This window comes from Hordeum vulgare, chromosome 3H, assembly GCF_904849725.1.
Source record: "Hordeum vulgare subsp. vulgare chromosome 3H, MorexV3_pseudomolecules_assembly, whole genome shotgun sequence".
Classification (NCBI taxonomy): domain Eukaryota; kingdom Viridiplantae; phylum Streptophyta; class Magnoliopsida; order Poales; family Poaceae; genus Hordeum; species Hordeum vulgare.
In genome coordinates, this window is record NC_058520.1 from 562,963,259 (window position 1) to 562,980,718 (window position 17,460).

A 17,460-nucleotide genomic window follows, 5' to 3' on the forward strand; every position below is an offset into this window, starting at 1 on the left:
TAGGCGCCAGAACCGCACATGCATATGAACAAGGCGGGATTCAAGAAGTAAAAGAGAGGAGGCGAGGCGGGTTTAAGTTCTCCCGCACCATGCAACGGAGGCGAGGGTCCGATGGACGAGCGGCGCTGCCGAAAGGGAGAGAGACTGCCATGGAGGAGAGTTTGGAGAGCCGCATCGTCGTGGATGAAGGCCGAAGCACATACGTTGCCACCTCGGATCTTCCTACGTTTCTGATGCAAAGCTATAGCCACTAGAGGTAATTGAAATTGTTGGCATGCAATAAAAATGTTAGGTTTGTTAATAAATAAATCAAGTGTTGTACTACAATAAAAAATCTTTGGCGTTCAAAGCAATGTGGTTATTGTTATGTGGTGGCGCCGACAATTTTTGACGTACAGATCAACTGATTGAAAATTCCTTTGTTATGTTACAAAATTTTACTTGCGTTAAACACTTTCAAATTTCAGTGTTGTGCTAACATTTTCTACTTTTATAATAGTGATAGTATACCCCCGTGATGCAGCAAAATGTGATTACGAACACTAAAAATTATGAAACTCTTTTCCCGTTGCAACGTACGAACATTTTTACTAGTGACAAAAGAAAATTGAGGACCTAACAAAGACGGCCAAAAAGAGAAATGGAGCAACGGTGAGAGTGCAGTCGGCTTCCCCGCAAGTCCGATCGATCCAATTTTTCAAGTCACGTGCTCCCATGTGACAACCAACAGCCCGAGAATAAACAAGAGCAGGGGGGAATATACTGGTCAGCTATGCATCCACCGATGGTTGTGCCGCCCGGGGATTATGCTTCTTGGTTCGTACTACTCATCCCCTCGACGTTTGACATCGTGCACAAAATAGTTACCACGCGTTCCTCTGTCCGCTCCCCGGCACCGTAGGCCGGCGGCCGGCCGGCCGGCCGAGGCGATCGACCGAGCAAGCCCACCGTACACGCATAGCGCGCCCGGTAACCACCCCGATAATCAAGCGCGCGATCATGCGATGCAACTGCATGCACTAGCGCAGGTACTACCCGGCCGCCTGCCTGCTCAGCCTGCCGCCATGCGTCCGTGCGCAAGCTCCCCGGCAAACGTAAAGAGCATGGCTCTTCTTTCTTGCCGTCACGTCTCCCAAAGATGATCCCGAGGAACACTCCGATAACACGCAACCATCCAAACAAAGCACGTAGGCCATGCCACCCGGGCCCACAGATAAGGTTCCCTCCGCGCTTGTCTTTTTTTCTTTTTCTTTTTTTGTGGAGAAACCCCTCCGCACTTGGTGCACGCTACGCTAGGGGCCCCCACGTGCCCCACATGGCCGCCCCTAAACCGTGGGTGGCCCGCAGGTCGGCCTCCCCCGCCCCCCCTATCCACCCACCCACCCCGCGGCCGTTAACCGCTCCGGGCCGCAGGAGAAGGCCATCCCCGATCCGACGGCCCGGATCCGCCCGATCAAATCTCACTTCCCGCACCGCATAAAAAACGGAAACTTCTTCACCCACTTCCCTTCCCTCCCCACTCCCCCCTATCTCCTTCCACCCCCCCCATCTTCACCCCATCGGCGGGCGCATCGCCATGCTCCGGACCATCTCCAAGCTCCGGGAGGCGGCGGCGCCGCTCGCCTCCGCCGCCGTACGGCGATGCTCCGGCGGGCCGCGGATCCACGCCGACGCCAATTGCCCGCGCTGCACCGCCAACATCTCCGTCCAGTTCTCCCTGCAGCCCCTCCCGCCGCCCGCGGCCTCCTGCAGCGCCGAGGCCGCGGGCGCCCGCCCGCACCACCACGACGGGGCCAGCGTCTGCCCCGCGTGCCGTGGGGCCTTCCTGTTCCGCGCCCATCGGATCGACCCCATGCGGGGCGCGTTCCTCGAGATCCCCAGCGGCGTCGGGGCCGACGACGGCGAGGATGCGCACAGGGGCGACCTCTCTCGGATCAAGCGGTGGATTGCGGAGCGCCCTCCGGACGACTGGACTCAGATGCCGCCGCAGGCTCCCCCGATGCAGATGCCGCAGGTCCCCCCAACGCGACGTAAACAGGGGAGGAGAAGAGGGAGGGATGAAGGAGGCGGTGGCGGTGGCGGCAACGGTAATGGAGGGGACTCCTCGGGCGGGGAGGGAACGAGCGCGGCGCCCAAGAGGGAGTGGTGGGGAGGCGCCACCCTGGGGGAGGAACTCCCGACGCCGCGGGAGATGTGCCGGAGACTCGACGAGTTCGTCATCGGGCAGGGCAAGGCTAAAAAGGTACAGCCATCTGTCCCCAATTCTGGTCCAAAATGGTGCGATCGTTGTGATTTGCTTGCGTACGCCATGCAATGTAGTATGCTGGACTTGCACGGTTCACTGGTAGCTTGGCATCGGTAGGTGAATTTTGGGTTTTAGCATGAATCGTCCTAGGACGTTGACATAATTGAATGAAATAGCGTACGGCTGGTTGCTGGGGCAACGCAGAAATGCACCTGGTTTGAAGTACTTGCTGACTGTGCCTCCAATTAAAATTTTCTGCACATTTATGTGGTTGCTTGCTCAATGGGGGTTCTCCGAATTTTTGGTTTGTTTGATGGACGACTAAGACTGTGTGTTTCTGGTCGAAATGTAGAATTGGGTTCTGGTGATTCAAGATTGAGAAATCATGGCTGAGTAAATTCTATATGATCATCAATGCTGCTGATTACAGAATAATGGCATGCACGTACTACATTTTATCATATTGTACTACATGTGGGTGTGGGGATATGCTGTGAACTAAATTAGGCAAGAGTTCCTTGTGCCAATGATAAAATTTGTACAGATTTGATATGATCCTTCTGTGTATGTATTTGGAAGAAACTGTGATGCATCCTGTCGCAGGTTTACTGGATATCTATTTTTTTTCACTAATTGAAAGGAGTAAAATGCAACAAGTATTACCTTGTGTTTTCTTTTCCAACATAGAATATGTTTTTTCAGAACACAACATACCATACTCCCTCTGTTCACAAATATAACTTGTTCTGCCATTTTTCTGATTCGGATGTATATAGACGCATTTTAGTGTGTTTGTTCGCTCATTTTAGTCCGTATCTAGTCCATATTGAAATATCCAAAACATCTTATATTTGTGAAGGGAGGGAGTACGTGTTTAAACTCTTATCTTTGTTGCAGGTTCTATCAGTAGCCGTATACAACCACTACAAGAGAGTATATAACGCAACTGTACAGAAAGGGTTAGTATCTGTCCTGTAACTACCTGCCTCAGTCACCTTTTTTTATCATATCTCCACATCAACAAATCATGAAAGACAAATGCTTAAGTATTTTTACACATTGGTAATGTATCAGTTCAAAGGGATGTGTGTCAAATTAACTTGTTAATTGCCAATATTTGTGACGTTGTTGTATCCAGATCTGCGGACAATTCTGGGTGTCCAGACGCTGCAAATGATGATCACGATAATGTAGAGATAGATAAAAGCAATGTACTTCTGATGGGTCCAACAGGCTCAGGTCAGCTTTTTTATTTTAATCTTCCACATTCCTAGCTAGCATTTTCACATGATACAATATACATGTATAACGAGATTTATTATAAGTTGGAGCTGACACTGATATCTCTCTTCGTGCTATCTGCTGACAGGAAAAACATTGCTTGCAAAAACATTAGCACGCATTGTAAATGTACCATTCGTTATAGCTGATGCGACATCATTAACACAGGCAAGTCCATCACCACTTCACTGTCACATTGTTTTGGGAACTGTCTGAGAAGATTCCTACTTAAATGCATTCAATCTATTTATGAAGGCTTAGCCATTAACATAGTTGCTCTGCTCTTAGACTCTACTCGTGTGCTTTCACTAGAATTCATGCTTCAACCAATACTTCCCTATCTTACAATATACTGCACTTTTTGAGTTCAGAGTTTTTCTGCTAAGTATAGTATTTTTGTTAAGATTTTATATTGTAGTAATAGATTTCTAATACAGTGAACTGGCCTTGATTACTATTTCCATATGTTTCTCCACTTTATCTTATTCATATGTTGTGGAAACTGTAACAGCAGTGACAGAATCATACAAAGTGATCTTTTTTTGGTGAAAGTATCAACGTAGATATATATCTAGTTATGCATTAAAGGGGTAGTCGGAAAAGGGTACAAATAAAGATAACTAAATTTGACAGTGTTTTGCAGGCTGGATATGTAGGTGAAGATGTAGAGTCGATACTGCAGAAGTTACTAGTGGTATGTGTGGCTCGCTATTTAATGCCTTCCCTTTGCATGTGCTCACACCGTTGTTCAGAAAGAAATTTCAGTTTTCTTGAGCCTTCTGACATTCTGAATTTATGTTCAGGAGGCCGAATATAATGTTCAAGCTGCCCAGCAAGGGATAGTGTACATAGATGAAGTAGATAAAATAACAAAGAAGGTACAGATTTGTTATCCCTTTTTTTGAGTTTCTTTTTAGCCGGGAGGCTTCTAAACAATAACTACGTTGCAGGCAGAGAGTGCAAACGTTAGTAGAGATGTATCTGGTGAAGGTGTTCAACAGGCTTTGTTAAAAATCCTAGAAGGAACTGTAAGTGATCCCACTTATTATTGGTATTCTTGTTTTAATTCTCATAGCTGGAGTAATTAAACCATTAGTGTTGAAAGTTTGGTGATACTGTGTTACTGATCGTTACTCTTTTCCAGTTTTGCTAGGAGCTAGTGCAGTATGTCGTATGTTCAATATTAACCTAGTTATGCTTTGTACACAGGTTGTCACCATTCCTGAAAAGGGATCTCGCAAAAATTCTCGCAATGACAGTATACAGGTTATATCCCTACCCGGTACTTAAAAATATATGTTCAGTACCATATGGATTCAGAATTATTTTGCAGTCAATAAAATAGTTTCTTCAAATGGATATTTTTGTGTGCAAAGGATACTCCACTTTACTACATACAGATAGAAGATGTTTTCACAACGAAAAGGCCACCACACTCTTGGTTAGAGTAGAGCTGGCTACGGTTAGGATGCCTGTTGTTGGTAATAGCAGTGATCCACTGGGCTGTGGTGGAAATGCCCAAGAGCATGATATTTTTGCTTCTCAGCTACTTTGTGCATTAGGAGCATTGTAAACCCATCTCCATGTTTCATTGGTAACAGATCTTATTCTAATGCAGATAGACACAAAAGACATTCTTTTCATATGTGGTGGTGCTTTTGTTGATTTGGAGAAGACTATTTCTGAAAGGTACTGCAGACTTTATGATTATAGAAATGACTTATTCTGCAAACATTTTAAGTGCATATCTGGTGACATTACATACTTGTGATCCCCATGAGGATTTGGAATTTAACTCCGACTTTTACATAAAACAGACGACAAGATTCATCTATAGGATTTGGGGCACCCATTCGTACAAACATAAGAAGTTCAGGAGTGACCAGTCCAACGGTCACATCATCTTTGTTAGAATCTGTAAGCATTTCAATATCTACTGATTGATTTATCAACAGCACTTTTGATGTTCTGATCGTTTCCGTCAGTAATTGGAGCAGCCTTTTATCTCACAGAAATATTATTCACATAAACCTGAAAATAAAATTCCGTGCCCATTGACAGGTTGAGAGTGGAGATCTTGCAAAGTTCGGCCTAATACCAGAGTTCATTGGACGCTTGCCCATTCTAGTTAGTTTGGCAGCTCTCAACGAAGATCAGCTTGTTCAGGTAGTTTGAAAATAAAATGTAATGTATTCTTATTTGAGTATACGCACGAGGTTGCTGGTTTAAGCCTTCGATGTCCTTCGTTCAGAATCATGCTCTGTTCTTCTCTTTCCCATAAACTAAATGATCCGACGTCTGTATAAGTTCTTACATGGTTTTCATATGGCTAGCCTGCTGAAGCTAACTGAAGTTATTTGATCTGCATTCAGGTTCTTACAGAACCAAAAAATTCACTTTCGAGACAATACAGGAAAATGTTTAGCCTGAACAATGTGAGTCTACTACAACTTCAAGTGATTATAGACTTGCTTCTGTGCGCCAATTTCTAGCATTCCTTTTTCCCCGATTCTCCAGGTTAAGCTACACTTCACTGATGGTGCACTGAGAATAGTAGCAAAGAAGGCCATAGTCAAAAACACTGGTGCACGTGGTCTAAGAGTCATCTTAGAGACCATTCTACTGGAGGCCATGTATGAGGTAGTTGCTTGCAGTTTTCTGTAATGAACGCTGCAAAATCGAGGCATACGTTCTAACATTCTTTGTAAACAGATCCCTGATGAGAAAGCCGGAAACGAGCGAGTAGATGCTGTTGTGGTGGATGAGGAGGCCATTGGTTCCGTTGACAGGCCCGGGTGCGGGGCTAAAATTCTTCGGGGGGACGGCGCACTGGCACAGTACATAATAAGAAATAACTTACCAAACTCACCGGTATGGTACTCTTGATTTCTGAAACACAAAAGGTTGCACTGGGGGTCATTAGACCAAATATACACATAAAGCACAATAGGCTTTCCTTTAAAATTGAAATGGAGAAAATAGCTGTTAACTTGCGCAGCCTCCTCTAATCTCTGCTCTAACTTGTTTCCTCTAACTTGCAGGAAACCAACGAGGCTTTGGCCGGGGAGCTTGAAGACGCGTACATGCTGTCAAGAATCGTTAGCTTGTGATTAACCTTACAGACACCGTATATTCTGTAAAATGTCCACCACTCACACCCAGTCAATTTAACCAATTTTCCTGTGATCTATTTCAAGTTTGCGGTGAGGTCCGACGAGCAGAGATCCGGCCGTCGCGTCATTTGTTGTAATTGTTGATGTAAACAGGAGTTGCCTTTTGATCGAGCAACCATCCTGCTATAAGCAAAATGTTTCTCATTGTTTCTTTCTGGTGCTCCCAACCGGGCAGCTAGCTTATAGTTAGCTGTTGTCAGCAAAGGTGTAAACACCATGACACCCTCCTCACAGTTATACTCCGTAATAAGCACCTGTACAGGTTTCAGCTTTCAAGCTGAAAACATCCTGCAATTTCTACCTTTTGTTCAAGTCGTTCGTTATGGGACGCTACGATATCATCGCTTCAAATTTGAACTAAAACCACGACAAGAATTAGAATTGTGAAATGAAGCGGAGTACTTTCCATGATCACCATCATATGAACGTTTATGGAATCATGAATCTTCAGGTCAATGGTGCTGAAAAATGGTTCAGACCACACACACACAGGGTCTGAAGTCAGCTGGGCAGTTTCGAAGAGAAAGAAAGGTGGGTGTTTCACTGAAGCGGCCTCTGTAGTCCTAACGACAAGCGAAAACCTTGGTGCGGTTGCGTAAACCCAGCGCGTGCACGGATCACGAGGCTGATCGTGCGGCGGGGCGCGGCCAGACGGACCCGTTCAGCCGTCACTCTCGTCACCGTTCCCCCCCTCCCCCCCTCCCTCGTCCTCTCCTCACCCCAGTCGCTGAGAGAGAAAAGATATCGAACTCCCGCGAACCTTCGGAGCGCGCACGGGGCGGGCGAGCGAGCGAGAGAGAGAGATGGCGTACGGCGGCGGCAGGAGGGGCTCTTCCAGGTGGGGCCTTCCGATGGTGAGGTCGGACGCGCTCGGCAAGCTGGGGCCCTCCTTCGGCATCGGCGCCGGCTGCGGCGTCGGCGTCGGGGTCGGCCTCATCGGCGGTACGTGCCTCCCCAGATTTACCCCCGCCTCCTCTCCGTCGACCTGGATTGAATCGGCGATGGGCACGGTACATGTTCGCCTGCCACCGACTAGGTTGCCCGCTGCCGGTGTTTAGTTTGGATTTTCAGTGCCGTCAGTCAGTGGCGAATAGTGTGTGGGGATTCGGGACCCGTCGCCGTCAGGATCAGGATCAGGCTAGCCAGTTCGATTAATTCGATTCGAGGCTATTATTTCTGTGAGAACCCTGCAAACATATCCTGCACTTGTAATCAGTTGCATGTTGCCAGCAACTGTTGGAGTGGGAAGGCTTCAGGGTTCAGGTACCTCAGGTGCGATCATTTAGGTCTGTATGAAGTATCCGGGTTCTGGAATTCCAAAACCATCGTAAATAACAGTGCAAGTGCGCAACTATGTAATGCTATACGGGCACGGGCTGTCCAGCAATCTAACCCCCTCCCGTCCGCAGTTTGAGTAGGGAGGATTAGCATTTTTTTGGCTTCTGAATGTGTGGATGACTAGTTGCACAGCATCTGTGTCTTCCATGGTCAAACCTGAATGAAAAGGCTCTGTGTAAATATTTGTCGACTTGAAATGTCATTCTGAAGCTTATCTGAAGAGGAATTTGCGGCTAAGATTCGAGAATTATAATAATATTTGGTATAGTATATGGCGTCGCTGTTTTCTCAGAGAGCCATGGGGCGTAAATGAGTAGCTGTAGTTTAGAATGTACTAATCCCTCCGTTCCTAAATATAAGTCTTTCTACAAATTCTCTAAAAGATTACATACGGATGTATAGACATATTCTAGAGTGTAGATTCACTCATTTTGCTCCGTATGTAGTCTCCTAGTGAAATACCTAAAAGGTCTTATATTTTGGAACGGAGTGAGTATAAGTCTTTTAAGAGATTTCACTAGGTGACTACATACGAAGCAAAATGAGTGAATCTATACTCTAAAATATGTCTATGTACATCCGTATGTAGTTTATAGTACAATCTTTAAAAGGTCTTATATTTAGGAACGGAGGGAGTATTTAGGAATGGAGGGAGTAGTATCTAAGAGAAGACCAACCAGATAAGGGGAGACAGGAAGGTAAATGTGGTTATCATGCACAGCTCAGTATACAATCTGAAATGGAGATAGCTATATCAACTTTTAAAATCTGAAAAATTAAAACAATTAAACAAGTACTGCTAATTCATATTGCTCTGATGTTAGTATCTCTAGTTCAAGCAGTAAGATAAGGCTGTTAGATATGCACATAGATGCTTGGGGTCGTCTACACTCTATTAGATTGCACCCTTTTATGCATCATCAAAGTACATTTCGGTCCCCTTAAGGCCTTAACCTTGTGAATATTATCCCACGCGCCTGCTCTGAGCTGTGCGTCTCATTATAGTCATCTGTGTTAGTGGTAACAAAATATATAATATGATGTTGGCTTTCTAAATACTTCTGCATTCATACGGGAAGAATACCTTTTGAGAAGAACAAATTATTTACACTGTGACTCTGTACACCAGAACACAATTGGTTCTGCATATGTTAACTGCGGACATTATTTAACATAAAAAATATATTTCCTGTTCCTTTCTCATTTCTTATGTGTCTGAACAGGCGCAGGAATTGGAGCTGGATTCCCTGGTTTACAGCTAGGATTTGGAGCTGGTGCTGGATGTGGAATAGGAATAGGTTTTGGCTATGGTTTTGGAAAGGGAATTGCATATGACGAGAATGGTAAATATTCAAACATCAGGAGATCATTTCAGAACTCCAGGAGCCTTCCTTATGAGTAAGCAGTAACTCACTCCAAGCTTATGTACTTTGTACTATCGCAAAAATGGCTCCATTTGGGCACCTCCTGTTGCTCGACATGATTATATCCATAGAGGGGGCGTGTTTGACCTTGAATCTGTTTATCTATTTTACTATAGAATAGATGTGAAAGATTGGCTCTTACACTTGATGTCAACTGTGGTTAAAGCGTTATACTGCATGTCTAGCTTCACATGTTATCTCATTCTTCTAACACGATATTTTCCGGAAAAACTCTGCAGCCAAGAGTTTGATATCCTTTTTGACGAGGTGATGGAGAGCACCAGGAAGCTGATCAAAGCGACGACAAAGGAGATCGACAAGTGGAGGCGCATGTAGAGCGAACAGCACACCACATGAACAAACAGGTTAGTAGTATTCAGAAGCTTAACACGCCACGTGGAACCCCAAAACGGCCCCCTCCTCCTTCGTCTGATATTGTTCCATCTGCATAATTTCAGGGATTCAGCGAGATACGCCGTCAGTATTCTACCCTCGTGAAGGATCAATTTCGTCAAGGCACATGCAAGGATGCTAGCGTCATGTGACCGCGACGCCATTCCCGCCCCACGGGAATATCCTGCGCGGCGTCGCTGTCGGCAGCACATTGTTCATCTGTAAAACGCCTGTTTCGCATTGAAATGCTGGGAGAATCGCCTCAAATCAAACCTTTCTCCATCGCCTTAAGCATGGTGTCTGTATTTAATTTGATTAGCAGTCAACGTCACCTCGCTGGAGTCACTGCTGTTCATACTTGTTAGGCAAGATTTGCGTTCCTCGACATACACCAAACGCTGCCTGCGTCAGGCGAAAACGAAACGCGATTAATAATTTCTTTTTAGAACTATATCAGCTGTCTCCCATACCACTGGAGAGCAAAAGAAAGGGAGATCTTGAAGGTGGGTGGGTATACAATTCAAAGCTCCTACTAACACGCTTGGCCGTTGATCAGTGAACCAACGGTCAGCGTTTGCGGCTGTCTCCAGATTTTCTTGGTCCGGGATCAGAGCGAGCGAGATCATCGCAGATTCTATCACCAAAAACACTACTACCGCTGCGAGTTACTCGCTCACTAGTACTAGCAGCAGTAAAAAAAAAAAAAAGCAGAGGCTGACGAGGCCTACAAGAAAACTGCTCTCGTCTTCTGATCTGATTCGAACTTTCCGCACGGGAGGACCACCACACCACTTAAAAGGCATGTGGGTGAGTGAGTGAAAGAAATCTAGCCATGACGTTTTATGCTAAGCCAAGCCAAGCCAAGCTGCCCTGGCAAAGGCTGCGTGCAGAATGATTGAGAGCTTTCCTCCTCTCTCCCTCTGCCAGATCGGCCGCTTTATTGGCTGCCACCGTGCACATGACATGAGCCCACAGCCTACCTGCCACGGTCAAAACATCTAGGTAGGGCTATTCAAGTTTCCATGCCACCATTTGGAACATGGTAGGAGTAACATGCAAACCTGCCCCAAAAGGGTTCCAAAATGTACAAGGGTCTCTTTGACTAGCCAGGATTCCAAAAATGTACAAGGGTCCCTTCGAATTTTTTCCATGCTAATGTTATTTTCCCTTTGAAATGTGAAGAAGAATAGGAATCAATCCTACATAGGAATAGGGACACAATAGGAAAAAAATATCCCGTAGAAATCCTCATCCTATAGAATTTATATATATATAATTCCTGTAAATCAAAGGAGGCCTAAAGAGGTTGCACTGGATACTAAAATTCCTATTAAATGTAGTGCAAAGTAGTCCTTGGGAAAAGTTCTCATTGGATTCAATCCTAGGAAACAAACAACCAATATAAGAAGAAGAAAACCCCATGAATCCCAATCCTCTAGAATCCCTTTGGAAAATGCTTCAAATCAAAGAGGCTCTCAACGGATAACTACTTGGATATTGTGAATGGTAAACTAGAAAGGTAGACAAGTTTCCTATGATCCTATCCCTGAGATATTGTTGTCCTATGAACCAAAGGAGCCTGATAGGTTGGAGTGGATACTAAAATTCTTGTGGAATCTAGTGCAAAGTAATCCTTGGGAAAAGTTCCCATAGGATTCAATCTTATGAATCAAACAAACAATATAAGAAAACCCTTCAAATCAACAAGGCAGGCTCTCAATGGAAAACTACTTGGATATTGTGAATGGTAACCTACAAAGTTCGACAAGTTTGCTTGGATAATATTTTCTAGTACTCCCTCTGTAAACTTTTACAAGACATTTTATAAAAGTTTACAAAGGGAATATAAGACATTCTTCCTAGCATGGTTGTCAGCATTTCCATAATGTATCATACTCCCTTTGTACCTAAATAATTGTGGTATTACCTTACGACACCATGATCCTACAGTACCTGATACCGACCATCCAGTTTCGATACTGCTATTTAGACAAAAAGGGTACATCATAAAGCCTAAAACCTAGGTTTAGTACTTCGGCAACACGACAGAGCGAGACAAGTAAAGGCAAATTATGAATGCAAATCAATCATTAACGGAGCTTGTCACCCAGCTAAGCCTGTCTGCCTGCCTGCCTGTCTAGTACTACCACCACTACTAGCACACAAAAGCACCAGCACTTGACAATATCATATTACAGCTATTTCTTCCAGGCACGCAATACCTGGCTGATTATTGTCCGACACTTGGATGGCCACCTGGCCTTGTTAACTTACCCCAAACCAATAAACAATGTCAATTTTTTCAAAGTCAGATTGCACAGAAAGAATAAATAATAGGGACAGCGTCAAACATCAATCAAGCCCACCGAGGATCATCATTCGCCCGCCCACGGGACCCATCATACGGTTGGTAAAGCGCGCAGATCATGACAGGCATAGGCCAGCACTCATCATCCCGGCATATGCAACACCAATCATCTCCACCCTTGTCATCAGATTCAGACAGACGAGGTTTATTTTCTTTCAGATCACCGCCCCGTTTTCGCACGCTTCATCCCGGCGGAGTTAAAGGGGGACACGCTCGGGCTAAGGTGCGGGCTGGGGCTTTCCTCCCTCAGAGTGCCGTTCAGGATGGCCAGCTCTCTCAGCTGCTGCTTCTTGTAGTAGTCCATGGACTCATCCTGATCGATCGATGAGAGGACTGGTTAGAAAGGGCATGTCGAAATCATGGAGACAAATGGGAGCAAAAATAGGAAATAAATGGGTGCTTACAATTGGTTTGAGAAGATCTTCCAGGATGGTCACAGCCTGGTTTAGACGCACATCAATAATGTCTGCTGGGAACTCTGCTTCCACAAGCACGTGCAGTGCCTCATTGAGGTGCTCATACCCAGGCTTATCTCTCAGCTTCTCTTCCTATATTACAATAATGATATATTCATTAATTATTCGTATCACTAGGGGGTGCGGGGAAATAGAAATGGAGCAACAGATTACATAGATAAATGAGAGCAAAACGGGAAATGTATAAAAAAATCAATGATCTTATTATGTAACAGATAAATAAAAGAAAAGACCAATGTGAAAGTCTATAACTAAAGAACAAGGGATTTCATATCCAAGGGTAACACCATAATACAGAAATGATGTTTGCATCAGAGCAATAAGATGTCATATATGAAAAGCTTATAGGTACATCTAAAGAAACTTATATACAGCAGACTACCAGCATCAGAACCTTAAACGGTTAAATTACAGGGTCAGCTTACTGAATCATACTATTGATAGATAGAATGTACATAATTCACCAGTATCCAGTGAATAACAAGATCCAAACAATGAATGCTATGGGCAACAGAAAGATAGAGCAGTAATGACATCAGCCACCACCCACCGATAGAAGAATGTTTTTACAGAACTCACTGCAGTTAAACTGTATGTTCAAAACGTAGACCATGCCATCTCACAATGTCATTAACCTAGAGGCCCTATTAACAACTAGAATGAGCAAGTACAAAACGTTAGCTAAAGGGGGAAGAATCCCCCCAGTTAACTGTCTGTTATTTAGGTATAGGAGATGAGACCTCTCCGCGATTTAACGCGGATAGCACCCCACAGGAGTGCGCCGCGCGACTCAAACGCGGGCGGGCGGGTTCGCCACTGCGAACTCCAGCCACTGAGCTAGCGCTCAGTTCTCAGAACAAGCAAGTAGCAGTAAATATATTCAGTAACAAAGTTTGAATGTTGATATATCAGTATGTGCAAGCGACGTGATAGTAAGTTCTAAATAGATGTTATATCCTCAATGAGCTTCCGACAGTGTTACTAGTCCTAAAATAACTTGGCAATCATTGCATATCAATCAGGCCAGACTAAAGGTTTAGTTGTTTATGGTATTAGTGATTTAATACATTAGCCTATTCAACAAGGAAAAACAATATTCTCTTAAATTAATTCCACATGATAATTAACTCAGGGTATACATCCTAAAAGTGTCCAATGGTTTAATGCTGCTAAAATCAGGAACTGGAGAACAATACATGATAGTGTGCTCAGTTACCTTCACAGAATCTTTAACTGAACCACGCCCACGAATGTAAACTCTGCACTGAGTCGTAGCTTCAACTCTTTTCAGGGAGTTTCCTCGTGGCCCCAATAGACGGCCAACAAAGTTGAACTAGTAAAACACAAAAGAGTGTGAATCATTCTGACAAGACACAACACATTAATGAAGTGATAGAAAGCCCTCGAGTAATGCATGCATACATTAGGATACTTGTCCACAGGAACATCCAGCCTCACAAGTTTCTTGACAACAGGGGTACCACCAAGTGCTGGAGCACCATTCCAGCTCATTGGTGAGGCTTGTAGAACCCCCATATGCTGCAAAAATAGACAATGTTTTCTCCATAAAATAAATTAAGACAATTTCCTAACATAAGCAAGATCCAATATAAAGAAGCTGTGTCCTTGAGAAAAGTAGTTGCAAGGGTTAAATCTGGATCAAGTAACTACAAGGCAACATTATAAATAACAAAGGGATTCTAAGAAACAGATGAGTCAAAATGGACAAATAATATTGATCTGCCATTAACATAAGACAGGTAATAACGGGACTCCATTTTCAATGATATTTTCTCCATAAAATAAGTTAAGACAACTTCCTAACGTAAGCAAGATCCAATATAAAGTAACTGGGTCCTTGCAAAAATAGTTGCAAGGGTTAAATCCAGATCAAGTAACTACAGGGCAACATTATAAATAACAAAGGGATCCTTTGTTAGTTGCAAGGAACAGATGAGTCAAAATGGAGAAATAATATTCATCTGTCAATTACGTAACTCAGTTAACAATGGGACTGCATTTCCAATTACGTAACTCAGTTAATAATGGGACTGCATTTTCAATCATAGTATACTGGTACTGTGGCACATTACATTCGAAAAAACTAGTGCAAGGTTAAAATTGACTACATGGTATGCATAAAATATCCGCAATCCATACAAAATCCTTTCATTTAACAGGGTAGAAATCCTATAAATGCATTTACAACATAGAAATTAAATCTCAACGGTAATCGGCGATTGCTTGAATCTGCATTACCTCTGCTTGCCTTCCTGACCATCCCTCCAGATCCATTGGTTGACCATTCACTGGGTGGCCAGGTAACCTTAATGGGCTACCATGATCGATTCTCTCAGCATCAACAAGATTATGGTTAGGTGACAAAGAAGATGCCCGCAAAATCTCTGCATTAAACAAATATGGTAACGATGAGGCAGTGAGTGAAATGTTTTTTGTTATACGATAGTACAACGATGACAGTAATACCATTGTCCTGCACTAAATTGAGAAAGGCGCAGTAGGCGTTATATTTACAAATAAGTCCAATACCTTGAATTATAGCAACAACTAGATAACAATTAGAGACTTTCACAATTAAAGAATAGGAATAAGCTGCATGGTGACCATTCTTAAATAGATATTTGTTGTCGGTATAAAAAGCATCAAATTCCAAAGTGTGAAGCCAATTACGAGACAGAGTTACGAGGGCAAAGTTATTTATGGCCACGAACTGAACAGGTTACCAGTATATTAGGGTATATGAGAAATGTATTAACAGAAGATCTGGTTTAACTTGCCCGATGGACTAATAAATGATAACATTACCAATATTTTTGGACAGGAAGAGCATCATACATCCACAAAGATATATCAGGTCATCAAATTGTCATAACAACTCATAACCATTACTAACAGTTCATCACCTAACAGATTTAGGGTAAAACAGATTAAACTAAACAGAGCTATGAGTGATAGTGACTGAATGGCTGACTGCATCATGAACAACACATTTTTTTTCCAACCAGGCTCACACCCCTTTCCATTAATTGCTCAACGGAAATACAACAGTCTAAGTCATATCCAGTTTATCATGAAAAACACATAGTATGCACATTGCTAAAGACCATATAAACAGGAAGAATCACAGTAATGCCTGAAAGAAATAAACCTTGGTTCAAGAGCCTGGTACAGTAGGGAAGAACTTGCACGAATGGGGCTAACTTCTGCCTCTCAGCAAGCAACTCAGCCAGATACCTACCAAAGGAACAAGCACATTAGGATAACACAGGTCACTCCAACTCTGTTGTTCAGATGGGAGATTAATACGATATGACAGAAAGCACAATCATGATTTGAAGCATCTAAAACAACCAGAAGGCAAACCAAAACGCTGTAAAATACTAGAACTTTGATTAGATTTATACAACAAGATCCAGCAAGACGTAAAATTGTACACACGTCTATCAACAGATGACCACCTTATTACAGACGAATTTTACATCAACAGGCCAACAGAAAAAATTTAAATCTATCAGCGAGGAGCAATCATCTAAATCCCTATCTCCACAGATCACTCCTCCGTCACAATCTCAGCACTCGAAGAAGGCCGGAACCAGGCAGGAATCTCCGCCGGCCGCATCAAATCTCGTGCTTCCCGGAAGATTCCGAAGCGGCTGGATCAAAAAAACGAAAAACGAAAAACTCGACCGGAGAAAAACAAGAACTAGGATAGCAAAGCAGGAGCCCCACCTTTCTCTCTCGGACGAGGCAGAGTACCTCATGGAATTGAGGTGGTGGTGGTGAGGCGAAGAATGGACAGGGGACTGAGAGTACTGCTGCAGGTGAGACGGCGGCGGAATCCTGTTGTCGTCCATGGCTCCCTCCCAACGGCAAAATGAACAAACTCTACAAGATTTTGGGGGAGAGAGGAGGACCAAGAAACCGAGGACCAAAAAAACCGGAGACCCGAAGCAATCAAGAAACGGAACCCAAGAAGAAGAAACAACTACTTAGCAAAGCTACGGCAGGGAGGGGCAATCCTGAGGCCCCGGAATCTAGAAGGGAGGAGGAGGGATTGGCAAGGACCGGGAGGAAGTATATATAAGGGATAGATGGGATTTTGTGTAGCGCAGAAGAGGAAGGTAATAGATGCGCAATCAATGATCGGCGAGCCCAGGCTGTGCAGCGTTGGCAGCAGCGGCGGCAGCAGCAGCAGCAGCAGCTCGTGGTTCTTGCTCCTCCTCCCTTCCCTCCACAGCACACCCGCAGAGGGGGGAGAGCAGGGGTGGGTGGGAGAAGGGGAGGGGAGGGGAGGGGAGGGGAGAGGGGAAGAGACAAACCCAAAGGAGGGCTTTGGATTCTCTCCCCCTGCCGTATTTGTCGCTGGAAATCGCAGATGATTGATCGACGCCTTCCGGGGTTTCCACCCCTGTAAATTTTCCTCCTTCAACGGTATTGGGTTTCTTTCTCTTTATCTTCGGTTGGAATTTGGAGAGGGTTTATTGTTGTGCTAGGTGCACCCAAGATAACTTTTTTTCGCATATCGCACCCAAGATAACTGGTTTGAAGGGAAAATGTACATGAGATATATAAAAATATGAATTCATCGGGTACTTTTCAAAATGAATATGGCGTGAACTTTTCAGAAAAAAAGGAGTGACATGAGTTGTTATGGCCTTATGGGATAGATGAATATGGCACAAACTTTTCTAATAAAAAAAATGCCGCGAATCGTTACGGGACAGATGAATATGGTACGGAC

General features: G+C 44.1%; 3 protein-coding genes across 3 annotated transcripts; 2 read left to right on the forward strand and 1 right to left on the reverse strand.

Annotated features, from left to right (window-relative positions):
• The first annotated feature begins 1,515 nt into the window (after window positions 1–1,515).
• LOC123445102 (CLP protease regulatory subunit CLPX1, mitochondrial-like) lies at window positions 1,516–6,850 on the forward strand. The gene is made up of 15 exons (XM_045122034.1): window positions 1,516–2,242; window positions 3,143–3,204; window positions 3,384–3,484; window positions 3,615–3,694; window positions 4,170–4,220; window positions 4,330–4,404; window positions 4,477–4,554; window positions 4,736–4,792; window positions 5,145–5,215; window positions 5,344–5,443; window positions 5,588–5,692; window positions 5,899–5,961; window positions 6,044–6,166; window positions 6,239–6,397; window positions 6,568–6,850. Exons 1-15 carry the CDS (start codon window positions 1,577–1,579, stop codon window positions 6,634–6,636), a joined length of 1,860 nt encoding a protein of 619 aa, XP_044977969.1. The 5' UTR covers window positions 1,516–1,576; the 3' UTR covers window positions 6,637–6,850.
• A 560-nt stretch (window positions 6,851–7,410) lies between these two features.
• LOC123445103 (protein TRIGALACTOSYLDIACYLGLYCEROL 5, chloroplastic-like) lies at window positions 7,411–10,195 on the forward strand. The gene is made up of 4 exons (XM_045122035.1): window positions 7,411–7,641; window positions 9,261–9,435; window positions 9,701–9,826; window positions 9,920–10,195. The coding sequence occupies exons 1-3, from the start codon at window positions 7,503–7,505 to the stop codon at window positions 9,795–9,797; spliced, it is 411 nt and encodes a 136-aa protein (XP_044977970.1). The 5' UTR covers window positions 7,411–7,502; the 3' UTR covers window positions 9,798–9,826; window positions 9,920–10,195.
• A 1,719-nt stretch (window positions 10,196–11,914) lies between these two features.
• LOC123445104 (KH domain-containing protein At1g09660/At1g09670-like) lies at window positions 11,915–17,035 on the reverse strand. Its single transcript, XM_045122036.1, has 7 exons — window positions 16,449–17,035; window positions 15,868–15,953; window positions 14,958–15,103; window positions 14,121–14,237; window positions 13,915–14,031; window positions 12,627–12,770; window positions 11,915–12,535 (listed from the first exon to the last, which is right to left on the reverse strand). The coding sequence occupies exons 1-7, from the start codon at window positions 16,571–16,573 to the stop codon at window positions 12,383–12,385; spliced, it is 888 nt and encodes a 295-aa protein (XP_044977971.1). The 5' UTR covers window positions 16,574–17,035; the 3' UTR covers window positions 11,915–12,382.
• Between the last annotated feature and the right edge of the window lie 425 nt (window positions 17,036–17,460).

Excerpts from the sequence above, each read along its gene's own strand:
- LOC123445102 (XM_045122034.1), top strand. The coding sequence starts at position 1,577 with ATGCTCCGGACCATCTCCAAGCTCCGGGAGGCGGCGGCGCCGCTCGCC. Across the intron at positions 3,695-4,169 it reads ATGCGACATCATTAACACAG|GCTGGATATGTAGGTGAAGA; the intron begins GCAAGTCCATCA and ends AGTGTTTTGCAG. Across the intron at positions 6,167-6,238 it reads TACTGGAGGCCATGTATGAG|ATCCCTGATGAGAAAGCCGG; the intron begins GTAGTTGCTTGC and ends CTTTGTAAACAG.
- LOC123445103 (XM_045122035.1), top strand. The coding sequence starts at position 7,503 with ATGGCGTACGGCGGCGGCAGGAGGGGCTCTTCCAGGTGGGGCCTTCCG. Across the intron at positions 7,642-9,260 it reads CGGGGTCGGCCTCATCGGCG|GCGCAGGAATTGGAGCTGGA; the intron begins GTACGTGCCTCC and ends GTGTCTGAACAG. Across the intron at positions 9,436-9,700 it reads TCCAGGAGCCTTCCTTATGA|CCAAGAGTTTGATATCCTTT; the intron begins GTAAGCAGTAAC and ends AAAACTCTGCAG.
- LOC123445104 (XM_045122036.1), bottom strand. The coding sequence starts at position 16,573 with ATGGACGACAACAGGATTCCGCCGCCGTCTCACCTGCAGCAGTACTCT. Across the intron at positions 15,104-15,867 it reads TACCAGGCTCTTGAACCAAG|AGATTTTGCGGGCATCTTCT; the intron begins GTTTATTTCTTT and ends TGTTTAATGCAG. Across the intron at positions 12,536-12,626 it reads AAGATCTTCTCAAACCAATT|GATGAGTCCATGGACTACTA; the intron begins GTAAGCACCCAT and ends TCGATCGATCAG.